We start from the raw sequence: 13149 nt of genomic DNA, 5'->3' as shown, positions 1-13149 counted from the left end.
AGAGACAGAGAGACAGAGAGACAGAGAGAGAGAGAGAGAGAGAGAGAGAGAGAGAGAGAGAGAGAGAGAGAGAGAGAGAGAGAGAGAGAGAGAGAGAGAGAAGTAAATAAAGAGATAGACCATCTCGTTGAAATCCTTGTTTGTAGAACTGTGTTTCTTTAAGCACCTCTGATGAATTACATGTGCATTGAAAGGACTGGTCGACATGAGAAGAGACCGAGAAACACACAGTTGGAACGTCTGCCCGCTTCAGATCACCATCCGCTTCCATTCTCTGATCAACAATGTCCCGGAGACTGAATTTATCTCAGTAAAGGGGGAAACATTGTGACATATTCTAACGGATGGTGCCTAGATCCCCATCAATGGGCCATACGCACCGCTGACATTCCCGAGGGGGGAACGCACGTGCTCTACCCAGTTCTTCGCAAAGACTACGCAGCGTAACGCTGGTGTGTTTGCATGGGACATCCACATCTAGCCATGGAAGCAGGAATGAATCTGGACAGCGTAAAATTTGACTTCATAAGCTGTGTCCTTGCAGACTAATTGTCTTGTGCAGGAGGTGACAGGCCAAGAATTTGTCTGCGTGCTCCTGTTCCGGATGGGAAAATCAGAGGAGTACAGCGCTGCATGTGGAAGACGTAAGCCAGGTCCTCCCAGTCCCGACCCTAGTGGATAGAGTGGAATGCAACGGGAGAAAGACTACAGAGGAATGTCATTGATCATAAAACAACCAACGAACCAATACAAAAACCTAGAATAACTTGTAGGATTTATACGGGTTCTTCTTACTAGACTTAGAACAAGCTAATAGTAAGGAACGTATTGTCAGCCGAACTAGACCAGCCCGTGTAAGAGGCCTACTATTCAACAAAGTGGGGCTGGGTGGGTGGCTGGGGGGTGAAAGAGAGATCATTTGGAATCCCATTATTACCTCAAGAAGTTGGTATGCCCAAACCCCTCTCCATCTGGTTGTCATTACAGACCTTGATAATGATAGGTTCAACTGTCTATTTTTGTTTGTTTTGCTTCCCATAGATTGTGTCAGGAAAATGTATTTCGACTGAAGGGGTCAGTTGTAAGCCGCAAATGGCCGTAGAAAAAAACAGTAAGTAATCGTCCATCCATTGTTAGGTTGTAAGCCTAATTATTCTCTCTACACTTTCTCCAATCTGAGACATGATGCTGAGAAAATGGCTGCAGGGCTGTCCTCTAGCAGAACGTTCTGTAGTCTAGATGGTTCCGTCTCACACCTCCCTCCCTCCCTCCTACATCAGGCACTTCCTCCAGTGAGTGTAGTCATCCACTAGCAGTGTCATTAACCCCCCCCCCCCACTGTCAAATTCTCTATATCATGAAAATAAGTCTTTGGGACTCATTCATTTTTCTGTTTGAGCATTCTTTCCTGGCTTGGTTACATACACACACACACAAGGCCTGCTGTCTAAATGCCAGTAATCTCAGCAGTCAGTCACGACTAGGCTACCTCCTGCTCTGCTCAGTTCCATAGCTGGGGCCTTCCCAAAATGCCGTTCCTTTCCCCAGATTACAGGGTCTGGTCCAATGAAAATTAATACGTTCAGATCCTGCTCTTGGCGAAGCGGACAGATAAGGCGGAAGTTCAAAAGGAGCGTCTGCTCTGCTCCTCGGCACAGATAGCTTCGGAGGACCATTTCTTGGCACGGAGTGCAAAGTTTCACGCTGATCTATTGAAACGTCCCATCATCACAGTCTCACTCGAGCACATCGTGTCCATTCCATTCTGGAATTCTAGCAGGTATTTCTGACACCCCACCCAGGTCTGAATAACACTGTGGGTGTCAGTGTCAGGGGCCCCGTCTCAAGAGAGAGGAAAGGAGATGGACGTGACGGACAGGCAAGAGCTACACCTGTACCTGCCCTTCAAAACATTTTTTTTTTAAAACACTAAAAGAGAATATTTCTTGACACCGGGGCGGCTGGGCCACGCCTCAGAGGAACTGTGAAAGAAGGGATCCAAGTCATCCATCCCTCAGTCCATCACCTCCAGCCTAGATTAGACATCAGTCTGTAATGACCTGACCTATGCTCCCTGTCGGGCTGATAGATGTAGGCCTCACTAGAATTCCTGGTACACAGGAGCAGACCTGGGTTCAAATACTATTTGAAATACTTTGAGTGTTTGCTTAAGCCTGCCTGAAGTGCCAGTCGGGTGTGATATGCACTTTTGGCACTTCTCTATTGGTGTCAGTCAAATTTTCCACAAACAAGCTCACCCTATCACACCTAAAGTATGCGAAATGATTTCAAATAGTATTTGAACCCAGGTCAGCACAGGAGTGTCTATGCAGGTATGTGTTGGTGACCCGGGGATGCTTGGCATTCGGGAGCTGGGCCAGGGTCGGGAGGTTGAGATGGCGCTGGGGTTAGAGATGGCTGTGATTGTGGGATGTGGAGCTCCACCTGTGAGAGCTGTCATCATGTCTCTGGCCTCTCAGATTCAGCCATGCCTGATTTACACGGCTAATCTCCCTCGGTCTCTCTCTATGCCCACTTCTCTCTACCTCAGTCTCTCTCTCCTCCACCTGTCTATCTATATCTGACTGGAGGAAACAATCTCACAGTGTCTGTCAGCAGTGAGCAGCAACCTAAATCCATATCCATGCACTCTCCCCTGGTCAATACACACACACACACACACACACACACACACACACGGTATCCTCACATACAAGTAACTAACAAAAACAGTTTAGACACCAAGGCTCATCTGAACAGAAGATAATGGCCTCTAGGATCCATGTGTAATAAATTAAGTTCCATTCCAGCGTGTTTCTGTCCTTATCTGATGTTGATAAGCCCATGTCACAGCCTTCACCTCCACTGAGGAGAGTAGAACAACCATCAGGACAGGACCCCACTGTGTTCGCTCAAACTCAGTTCCCCCCCCCCCACCTCAGAGTTCACTCCATCCCTCCCCCAGCTCGGGCCTGTGGTGTGGGGCTGCTTCCACTGCGCTGGGCGGTGTGGGGCTGCTTCCACTGCGCTGGGCGGTGTGGGGCTGATTCCACTACGCTGGGCGGTGTGGGGCTGCTTCCACTGCGCTGGGCGGTGTGGGGCTGCTTCCACTGCGCTGGGCGGTGTGGGGCTGCTTCCACTGCGCTGGGCGGTGTGGGGCTGATTCCACTGCGCTGGGCGGTGTGGGGCTGATTCCACTGCGCTGGGCGGTGTGGGACTGATTCCACTGCGCTGGGCGGTGGTGGGGCTGCTTCCACTGCGCTGGGCGGTGTGGGGCTGCTTCCACTGCGCTGGGCGGTGGTGGGGCTGCTTCCACTGCGCTGGGCGGTGGTGGGGCTAATTCCACTGCGCTGGGCGGTGGTGGGGCTAATTCCACTGCGCTGGGCGGTGGTGGGGCTAATTCCACTGCGCTGGGCGGTGGTGGGGCTAATTCCACTGCGCTGGGCGGTGGTGGGGCTAATTCCACTGCGCTGGGCGGTGGTGGGGCTAATTCCACTGCGCTGGGCGGTGGTGGGGCTGATTCCACTGCGCTGGGCGGTGGTGGGGCTGCTTCCACTGCGCTGGGCGGTGTGGGGCTGCTTCCACTGCGCTGGGCGGTGTGGGGCTGCTTCCACTGCGCTGGGCGGTGGTGGGGCTGATTCCACTGCGCTGGGCGGTGGTGGGGCTGCTTCCACTGCGCTGGGCGGTGGTGGGGCTAATTCCACTGCGCTGGGCGGTGGTGGGGCTAATTCCACTGCGCTGGGCGGTGGTGGGGCTGATTCCACTGCGCTGGGCGGTGTGGGGCTGATTCCACTGCGCTGGGCGGTGTGGGGCTGATTCCACTGCGCTGGGCGGTGGTGGGGCTGATTCCACTGCGCTGGGCGGTGGTGGGGCTGATTCCACTGCGCTGGGCGGTGGTGGGGCTGATTCCACTGCGCTGGGCGGTGGTGGGGCTGATTCCACTGCGCTGGGCGGTGGTGGGGCTGATTCCACTGCGCTGGGCGGTGGTGGGGCTGATTCCACTGCGCTGGGCGGTGGTGGGGCTAATTCCACTGCGCTGGGCGGTGGTGGGGCTGCTTCCACTGCGCTGGGCGGTGTGGGGCTGATTCCACTGCGCTGGGCGGTGGTGGGGCTGATTCCAGTGCGCTGGGCGGTGGTGGGGCTAATTCCACTGCGCTGGGCGGTGGTGGGGCTGCTTCCACTGCGCTGGGCGGTGTGGGGCTGATTCCACTGCGCTGGGCGGTGGTGGGGCTGATTCCACTGCGCTGGGCGGTGGTGGGGCTAATTCCACTGCGCTGGGCGGTGGTGGGGCTGCTTCCACTGCGCTGGGCGGTGTGGGGCTGATTCCACTGCGCTGGGCGGTGGTGGGGCTGATTCCACTGCGCTGGGCGGTGGTGGGGCTAATTCCACTGCGCTGGGCGGTGTGGGGCTGATTCCACTGCGCTGGGCGGTGTGGGGCTGATTCCACTGCGCTGGGCGGTCCTAGGGTACTTCCAGCTCCTCAGACTTGATTGTAGCCTCCCACTGTGAACTACTGTTCCTTTACTGCAGATGTGTTTTTTGTTTGGTTAACGGCCTCCGAGGTTTTTATATTTGTATTACCTCTCGCGGGTCGTTCAACAGGCAAGGCAGAGCAGGGCCGAGAAGGGCAGCCACCCGGAAGGCAGATACCCCAGCCCTCCGCCTCACTATACTGCCGTCCGCACAAAAATACTTTTGTGGGAAGAAGTGGAGATGGCTGTCTGGGCGTCACACTGCGCTGCACTTCAGGATCATTTAAAAGCCCCAGTTGGATCCTTTCCCCCACTCGCTTTTTAAAATCTTCTCCAGAATGACATATTAAATCAATATTTTGTGTTTGTTCAAAATAAACCGAATAGCCAGGGCTCCTATTTTCAGTATATTGAATCAAACCCTTTCCAGTGTTATTGCAGGCGTTTTCAGCAAAAAAACGGAGGGTTTACAAATATTTCTAATTCAAGCGTTCATTTGTAAAAAGGCCTGGAAAGAATAACACCCCTCCACAGTACAGAACTGTAGTATATCAAGTCTCAGGTTCCCCTCTACACTGATTCATGGGGTAGACGTGAAATATTGGGCCGTTCCTTTTGACTCATGAAATCAACAGAAAATATGGCGTCAAATGAGGCGTTGCGGCTCAGATGCGCTCGGTTGTTACGCAAGATAATATATGGCAGAAGAGTGATGGGATGTTTGTTTTTTCAGAGTCACTAAAGCAGCTAGACTAGAGCATCAGGATGGTTCTGGTCTGTGAAGGACTGAGCACGCACGCGTGTGTGTGTGTGTGTGTATGGCGGACGGTCTGCGCCTCTAGTGACACCCCAGCCCTGGGCCTGCCAACGCTGTGTAACCAGCGGTCTGATTTATGTCCCAGAGCCCTGCAGAGACTCTTCCTCTGGACTGTATGTTTTACCAGAGAGAGACGAGAGCCAGGAAGAGTCTGGAAAGAACAGAACTACATGGGTTCAAATACTATTTAAAATCCTTTCAAATACTATTAGTGATTGATTGAGCTGCGACGGAAACAATAGAAAAGAATCAAAAGGGCAAACCCCGCCCACATGGCACTCCAGTCTGGCTAGAGCAAATGTCAAAGCCTTTGAAAGATTTTGAATAGTATTTGAACCCAGGTCTAGGAGAGAGTCTGCGGAGAGGGCTCACACTCACTGACCTGGAGTCTGTGCTGTCCGTCAAGCTTCCAGGAGGCGAGACTCTTCTCGGAGGAGCCAGAGATGCCCCTCTGCCCGGCGGGGTCAAAGTCCAGACACATGACGGGCTCAGGGTGGGCGGCCGCACGGCTCAGCACAGACCTCTGGGATACGTCCCACAGCGTCAGGGAGCCGTCCTCATAACCGGCCAGGAGGAGAGGGCCAGGGCTTGAGTCTGGCTAAGGGGGATGAAAGAGCGAGATAACGAGGGTGAGAGAGGGAAAAGAGAGCAATGGAGAAATAGCATAGGAGATAAGAGGGGGGGGGGGGGGGCACTGTCTAACACACACACAGGTTATACAGACGTATTCTATATATCCTATTCTACTGCACATCCAGACAACAGCCTTTTACTATGTGTTTACTGGCTGACTGAAGGATCAGACAGGAAAGAGGAGTTATGAGGAGGAATACAGTGGGCTCCTAAATCAGTTGAGTGGATGAAAACAAGCAGAGGGCTTCATAGATGACCTCACAGCTGGAGAAAGGGAGGAAGGGAGAAAAGGAAAGGCGGGAGAAAGGGAGGGCGCTTCCCTCTCCCCGCCCCTGACCACGGGCCCACCATTCATCTTTCTCAGAAAGTAAACGCACAGCCCCCTCAGTCTGAAAGCCCCACCCCCTTACAACCACCTCCACCTCACCTATCATTATGTCTTCTGGGGAAAAGTCAAGCAAAAAAACAAAAATAGAATGCTGGCAGGTATCGCAACCCAACCATAACCATCAAGTATTTAGAAAGCAACTATGCTTCTCTGTATTGGTAGCACTCGTCTTGGAGCCTTCGCTACAAACTTGACCCATCTAGAGGCTGGGCATACCATCTGGCTTCAAGCGATAGTGTGCCCTGCAAAGGCAAGGCTGATGGACGACAGAAATTCTTTCCATATGTGTAAGGAGCCAAGAGAACCGAAGACACTTTCTCCCCTCCTCCGCAAGTCCTCCTCTCACTTAATAGTATAATAGTATATTTCTCTTCTCAAGCCTTAAACAAATTATAGACAGACCCGTGTATTCCTTACAAACACGTCACTAACGAACGATATTAATGAGATTAAAAAAAACAAATAAAAACAAAGTGAAAATCAGCGTTCCCCTGCCTGCCGGCTGGGTTTCTCTGGGTTGCTAAGCGTTACCGCCTGCTGCCCCTCGGCCCTTGCACTTCACTCTAAGAGTAGGAGCTCCTCGATTGACGATGTCACAGGGCGGAGGTCAGGGAACCCCGGGTAGACACCTAATTCATTACATCCTCCGTAGCCCCTCTATGAGAGGGCTCTCTGCTGGAGTAGGGCTCACGCTTCAGGGAAAGATTCATCATCATAAAGCACCGTTGGCCAGATGGATGAACGGTGCACCCGGAGTCAGAGAAGTGGGGCCGCTGTACTGTACTCCAGGAAACTGTTGTTCACCATCCAACACCATCTCCTAGGTGCAACCCAAATGGCTCGCTATTCCCTATAAAGTGCACTACTTTTGATCACACACACGAAGCAAAGCTTAGGAGCACAGAGTGAGGTGAGGTCTGTACAGAATGGCACCATATATATATATATGTGTGTGAAGCTTTGCTTCACTGAGTAGAGGGTCAGACTTGAGCAGAAGAGGTCTTGGGATTTTTCATGTGTTCTTCTAATAACCAAAGCAGGGTCACACATGCTCTACCAATCTGCTGTATGTAATGTAGCACACCATACTCAACCTGTTCATCATCATCAGTCACACAGTCACAGGACTCAGACTACAGTATGTCCCAAACCAGTGGTGGGAAAGGGAGAGAGAGAAAGAGAGAGACAGAGGGAGAGGCCCGGTGATGTGACTGATCAGGGGAAAGGAGCGGTGGGCACCCCACCACAGCAGCACATACGGAACCAATCCCATCCCCGTCCATCCATCCGCTCTACTCCACTTCACTTCACTTCACTTCGACGATGGCTGTGGGGCGATGAGCTGAGAGTGATGGATATCTGTATAGGAACATTTCCTTCTAGCCGGCAGCCTCTGTTCATGTTAAAAGCCTTGCACATCATACATCACGTCCACATCTCCCCTCCGCACAACACATGGAGGCACTTTCTCCCTCCGCTCGCCGGCCTTAGCCAATCAGAATGCGCCGTTAGCTCGTTTACCTTCCAAACCCAGACCCCATTACGCATGCTAACTTTAGGGAGGCCTGGGGAGGAGAGAGGAGGGGGAAAAAATACAGAGCAAAAACCCAAGAGGGGAGGGCAAATGAAAGAGCTCCGTAATATGGATTTAATCCTCTCCAAACGTCCAGCGTCGAGCGTTTAAAAGGCGCCAATAAATCTGTTCTCAGGTCTCCGTCAGCATGATGGAGGATCCTTGCTCTCACTCTGTGGCGGGATGGAGGGAGGAGAGAGAAAGGAGAGCCAACTCATTGTCTCCCCTCCAGAGGGTCAGAGGTTGAGGAAACAGCGGGCTGCACCAGCAGGGATCACGTGAATAACGAGGTGAGCGTCTTGTGATTGACAGAATGTGTGGCCAATATATTCAGGCTGCCTGTGTGTGGCTGGACCTACTATACCCCTCAACGCTTGGTTAACACATTCACACGCAGAAACGTGTAACACACAAAGATGTACAGACACACACACACACACACACATTCACTCACACGCATATAGTACACACTCTCGTACGCACAAACACACATTGTTTTCAACTCTCCCCTGGCAGTTAAGGTTCTGTATTGATCTCCACCCAGCAGCATTGCAGTGAGTTTTCAAGTAGCTCTGTGATAGTAACAGATGATTCTGGCCCGGTGTTGAAAGGATCAAACTGGAATGGTTTAATGTAACCTGGGCCTGGTGTCTTACAGATCTGCCTGCCTGCAAAAGTATCCCTCCCATTGACATTCCATAATTAATAATACTATTTTCTGGCACTTAACACTGAAACTGCATTGGCTTCCAAAATCTAATGAAAGGAAATAGTAAAAAACACAACAAGGAAAGAAAACAAAAAAGTATTAAGCAATAAAGGACAATTACCATTGATGTCTGGTGATACATACAGCCACCCAAACTGCCCTGGGTCAACACACAGTACACACACGGTATCGCCTGCTCTGCTTCCACTAAACTCCCAACGAACGCAGACCCAAACCGCCCCTGTTGTGTCATCAAACCAACCGGCCGCAATTCATTAAACGTCTTGCATAAGCAGAAAATCAGAAATACTGCAAAGCAAGAAATGTTAATTAACCGTGAAAATAATTACAGGTCTCTTTCATGGGGGGGGGAATAAAACTCGACAGTATTTACAAAACAGAGGGCGGTGAAGAATCTTTAGATGCAATGTGCAGCTGGCTGGTGGTTAGAGGGCTGGTTGAGTGGCTGATATATGGCTGTTGAACCCCAGCCCTTGCACACACTGTAATTACAGTGTTGGGACTCGACTCGCTCGTCGTCAATCGAGAAAGGCACTGGAAAAAATGGCCCGGGACAAGTTCTAGCTATAAATCACAGAGCCAAGAGTAGTCTCATATTTGTTGACGTATCTTTTATGTATGCGTCTTGTCAAAGGCTCTCAGCCAATCCGTTTACAACCAGTAAAAATAGAAACATTAAGAAGGAAGAGAGAGGAAGGGAAAATACATTTTTTTCCCTCTCCCTTTTATGGTTGTAAAGTGAACTGACTGAACTCTATAGTGCAGTGTGATGCTGCACTGTAGCTGCAGGTGGCTAGACTGTGTCCCAAAAGGTCAAAACTAGTGCGCTATATGGGAGATAGGGTGCCATTTGGGACGCAGACCGAGACTTCTGGGAGAACAAGACAATGTATTGGATACTCCTTGCCTGCCATAGCTTGATGCACATGACCATCCCCAGCTTGGCTTGTGGTATCAGGGAGCAAACTGGGCTCTTGCTGGGCAGCTCAATGATCTTCACCTGTAGGAAGAGGGACAGTCAAACACTTTGGCAGAATAAGACGCAGAGTTCTACATGGTTATTACATTCAAACTAAGTCATTAACTTTCCCACCCAGGCAAGAGATGATCAAACAAGCAGATATGTCGTGGTGTAATAATGTTACATGATGTACTGCTCTATATTTGGTTTTATGTGTGATGTAAGTGCCTTAATGTGTTTGGACCCCAGGAAGAGAAGCTAATGGGGATCCATAATAAATATAAAACATGAACAACGGAGACAAGGCAAACTTTAGGCCGGGTGCCAGTCACTTAATTGATTTATTTTTCATTAATCAAGTTCAAACTCGAATCCCTCATTTCAGCGCAGCAACAGGAAACATAACAGCTTTACACTTTATGGCCGTCTTCTTCTTATTAGACTCAAACAGGGGGGAGCGGAGCTACAGTCTATAATACATCCCAATAAGACCTGACTTCCTGACCTAGACACGCTGGCACTGACTGATAAAATACAGTCTAATGAAAGCCCATGAGAGAGAGAGAGCCTATAGCTACTCCGTCTCTGTACCTAGATACAATCTAATGAGAGGGAGGCAGCCCCTATGGCTAGACTACTCAGTCTCTCTGACTGACACAGAAACAGAGAGATACATCCTCATTAAGGCTCAGATTAAACATCCTGTTCAACAGACCAATCCAATTCACACCACGTTACGCGGACCAATCGGATTCCACATCCCGTTTAAGGGAGTGATCTGTATTTTAATCGGGGTGCCTCATGTTTACCCCGAACTTGCCAGCCAGACAAAGAGGGCTTTAAGTAGCTGCTTCACTCGCTGTGCCTCAGGTGCACACACTGATATCCATAAATAAAACACCCACTCTTTTAATTAATGCTTTTGCAATGGAAGCAATCCGATGGCAACGAGGTAGCGAGGGGGAAACATTAAACCTGCCTGCCTCCCAAATTGATGGTGCAACTCCTTCCCTCCCTCCGCCTCTGGCTCAGATCTACACCAGCGTGCCATGCTTTGTAGCTGAGTGTGTGTGTGTGTGGAGGCATGGGTCTAGACCTATGATTAGGATCCCCTGGGAAAGGCATGGATGACTATGGGAAAGGCATGGATGACTGTGGGAAAGGCATGGATGACTGTGGGGCAGCCAGGGGTGAGACAGGAGAGTGGGACAGAGTGATAAGACAGAGGGTTTGTGTGTGTGTGTGTGTGCGCACGCATGAGTGCCGTCACAATGTCATTATTGAGGGTGCTGGTCTTGCAGGCGCCCCATGGCCTCGCCCTGCCGGTCTCTATAGGCTGAAGTTAGCGGCGGCACATCTGTCTCATTCATGTGAGGCTTCATCAGAACAGGGTGAATAACACGAATCTGAATAACGGTGCCTGGAAAGCTGTCTGTCACACACACTAAGAATAACTCACATGAAAGTGGGGGGGAAGGTGAAATGTGCAATCATTCGTCTGTCATTGGCTGATACACACTAAACCTACGCCTGCTCACAAGTTTCTGTAAGAGAGGCTTAAGCACTTCCACAAACAAAAATCCCCCCCCCCCCCCCTCTCATCATCCCTCAGCCCCGCCCCTCCCTCCCTCTCTCACCTCCTCCATGGCTTCTCCAGCGTGGGCCAGTAGCCATCTCCCAGGGCCAGTCTCTAGCAGGGAACAGCGACAGAACCCCACACTGCCGGTCCACAGGGCGTCCGTGACATCACCGCGCCCCTCTGCCAGGTCCCACAAGCACACACGCATGTCGCGCCCCTGACTGACCGACAGTACATGGATCATAATCACACACTAACATATTACAGAAAAGACTGCAGTTAACATGGCACCCGCAGTGAGGCTACAAATGTATGGGCAAGGGTTCCCCAACGGGCAGCCAGCAGGCCGAACTCTTCCCGCTGCTGCTTTTATTTGGCCCCCCAATTCTTTGGAGCATTTTTGGACAAAAATACTTCAACACCAGGATATCAGCTCCAAGTGATTTTTATTTCAGAAATCTGTTCTATTCCCACACATAATTAGAAAGACACACGGGTAAGCAAGGCTTGAAATTATTATGTTTTAGTCAAACATTATTTCCATTTTTGGCTTCTTGCACTTCATTTGCAGTCTACAAATTATTTGTAATTATGCTCCCCCCCCCCCCCCCCCCCCGACAATCTGCTCAAGAAAAAAATATTATAAATCGGCCCATGGCTGAATCTAGTTGATAAGAAAATCAATGGTCCAACCTCATGTCTCTATCATAATCCGTTCAAAAGGTTATTGGAGTTTTTACCCTAGTAGGTTGGCCAGGATTCAGGTGACTAAATCAATGGAGACCACAGGAAAAAAAGCAATAGGAAATCTGGACAATTGCACCTTGTAAACCAGGCTGGAATCTGTGCAAGGATTAAGGCTACCTGACAGGCTCACTCGTCATCTTTTCGAATCCGCAGGACATAAAACAAGAGGTAAGATGAATATCAATTTTGACAAGTGACATGTAGTATTTTCATATATTATTATTTTTTAGTTTTTTTTGTTTAATTTTACCCCTTTTTCTCCCCAATTTCGTGGTATCCAATTGTTTTTAGTAGCTACTATCTTGTCTTATCGCTACAACTCCCGTACAGGCTCGGGAGAGACGAAGGTTGAAAGTCATGCGTCCTCCGATACACAACCCAACCAAGCCGCACTGCTTCTTAACACAGCGCGCATCCAACCCGGAAGCGAGCCGCACCAATGTGTCGGAGGAAACACCGTGCACCTGGCAACCTTGGTTAGCGCGCACTGCGCTCGGCCCGCCACAGGAGTTGCTGGTGCACGATGAGACAAGGACAACCCTACCGGCCAAGCCCTCCCTAACCCGGACGACGCTAGGCCAATTGTGCGTCGCCCCACGGACCTCCCGGTCGGGGCCGGTTACGACAGAGCCTGGGCGCGAACCCAGAGTCTCTGATGGTATACGCTTTTCATGTTAATTTGAAATTCCAGTTCTGTCATGAAGATTTCTCAACAAAAAAAAACAAGCCATTTTTGCTGCAATGTCAACAGAGCAAGCACTGAGTGTATACCAAGCGTTTATATTTTCAAATCCTTTTACCATTTAATTCAGCATGTGTCATGCTAACATTGAACCTGGCTAATTTCATACAGCTAAACAATGCGCATGGTAAGAAAAAAACTGAAGAGCAGTTGAGGCCTGGTATTGTCAGTAAGGTAGTTCGTCATTACCTGATGAGAGTGTCTCTGGGGTGGAGCATGTTGAGCCAGGTGACAGAGGCTCCAGAATGACCTTCTAGAACCCTCTCAGCTCTTCTGGTGGTCAGGTTCCACACATGGACTGACCCCTGGCCTGAGCTACACAACACAACATTCAAGTCCTCATCATTCTTACGTCATAAAGATTCATCTGCATGTAACTAAAGCATGTTGTTACGTATGAGACGTTTTCAAAAACAACAAATCATATACCCAACCATTCAACAAGGACATGTTTAAAAAAAGACAAATGCTGCGTGTCTGGCTACTAATGCAGCTCAGCTGTTCTAT

At 50.1% G+C, this 13149-nt stretch overlaps 1 protein-coding gene across 4 annotated transcripts in view; it reads right to left on the bottom strand.

Moving 5' to 3' along the window:
• gnb1l (guanine nucleotide binding protein (G protein), beta polypeptide 1-like) overlaps positions 1 to 13149 on the bottom strand; it is a 28825-nt gene that overhangs the window by 2163 nt on the left and 13513 nt on the right. For all 4 annotated transcript variants that reach the window (XM_036980002.1, XM_036980003.1, XM_036980004.1 and 1 more), the window contains 4 exons: positions 12832 to 12957; positions 11212 to 11374; positions 9521 to 9613; positions 5672 to 5887 (listed from right to left, as the gene is read on the bottom strand). In XM_036980002.1, the coding sequence (XP_036835897.1) occupies positions 5672 to 5887; positions 9521 to 9613; positions 11212 to 11374; positions 12832 to 12957 (598 nt within the window). The remainder of the gene's footprint in view (positions 1 to 5671; positions 5888 to 9520; positions 9614 to 11211; positions 11375 to 12831; positions 12958 to 13149) is intronic.

Source organism: Oncorhynchus mykiss, chromosome 6 (genome assembly GCF_013265735.2).
Source record: "Oncorhynchus mykiss isolate Arlee chromosome 6, USDA_OmykA_1.1, whole genome shotgun sequence".
NCBI classification, from domain to species: domain Eukaryota; kingdom Metazoa; phylum Chordata; class Actinopteri; order Salmoniformes; family Salmonidae; genus Oncorhynchus; species Oncorhynchus mykiss.
Note: the sequence above shows the minus strand (reverse complement) of the source record. Positions and strands in the feature narration are given on the sequence as shown.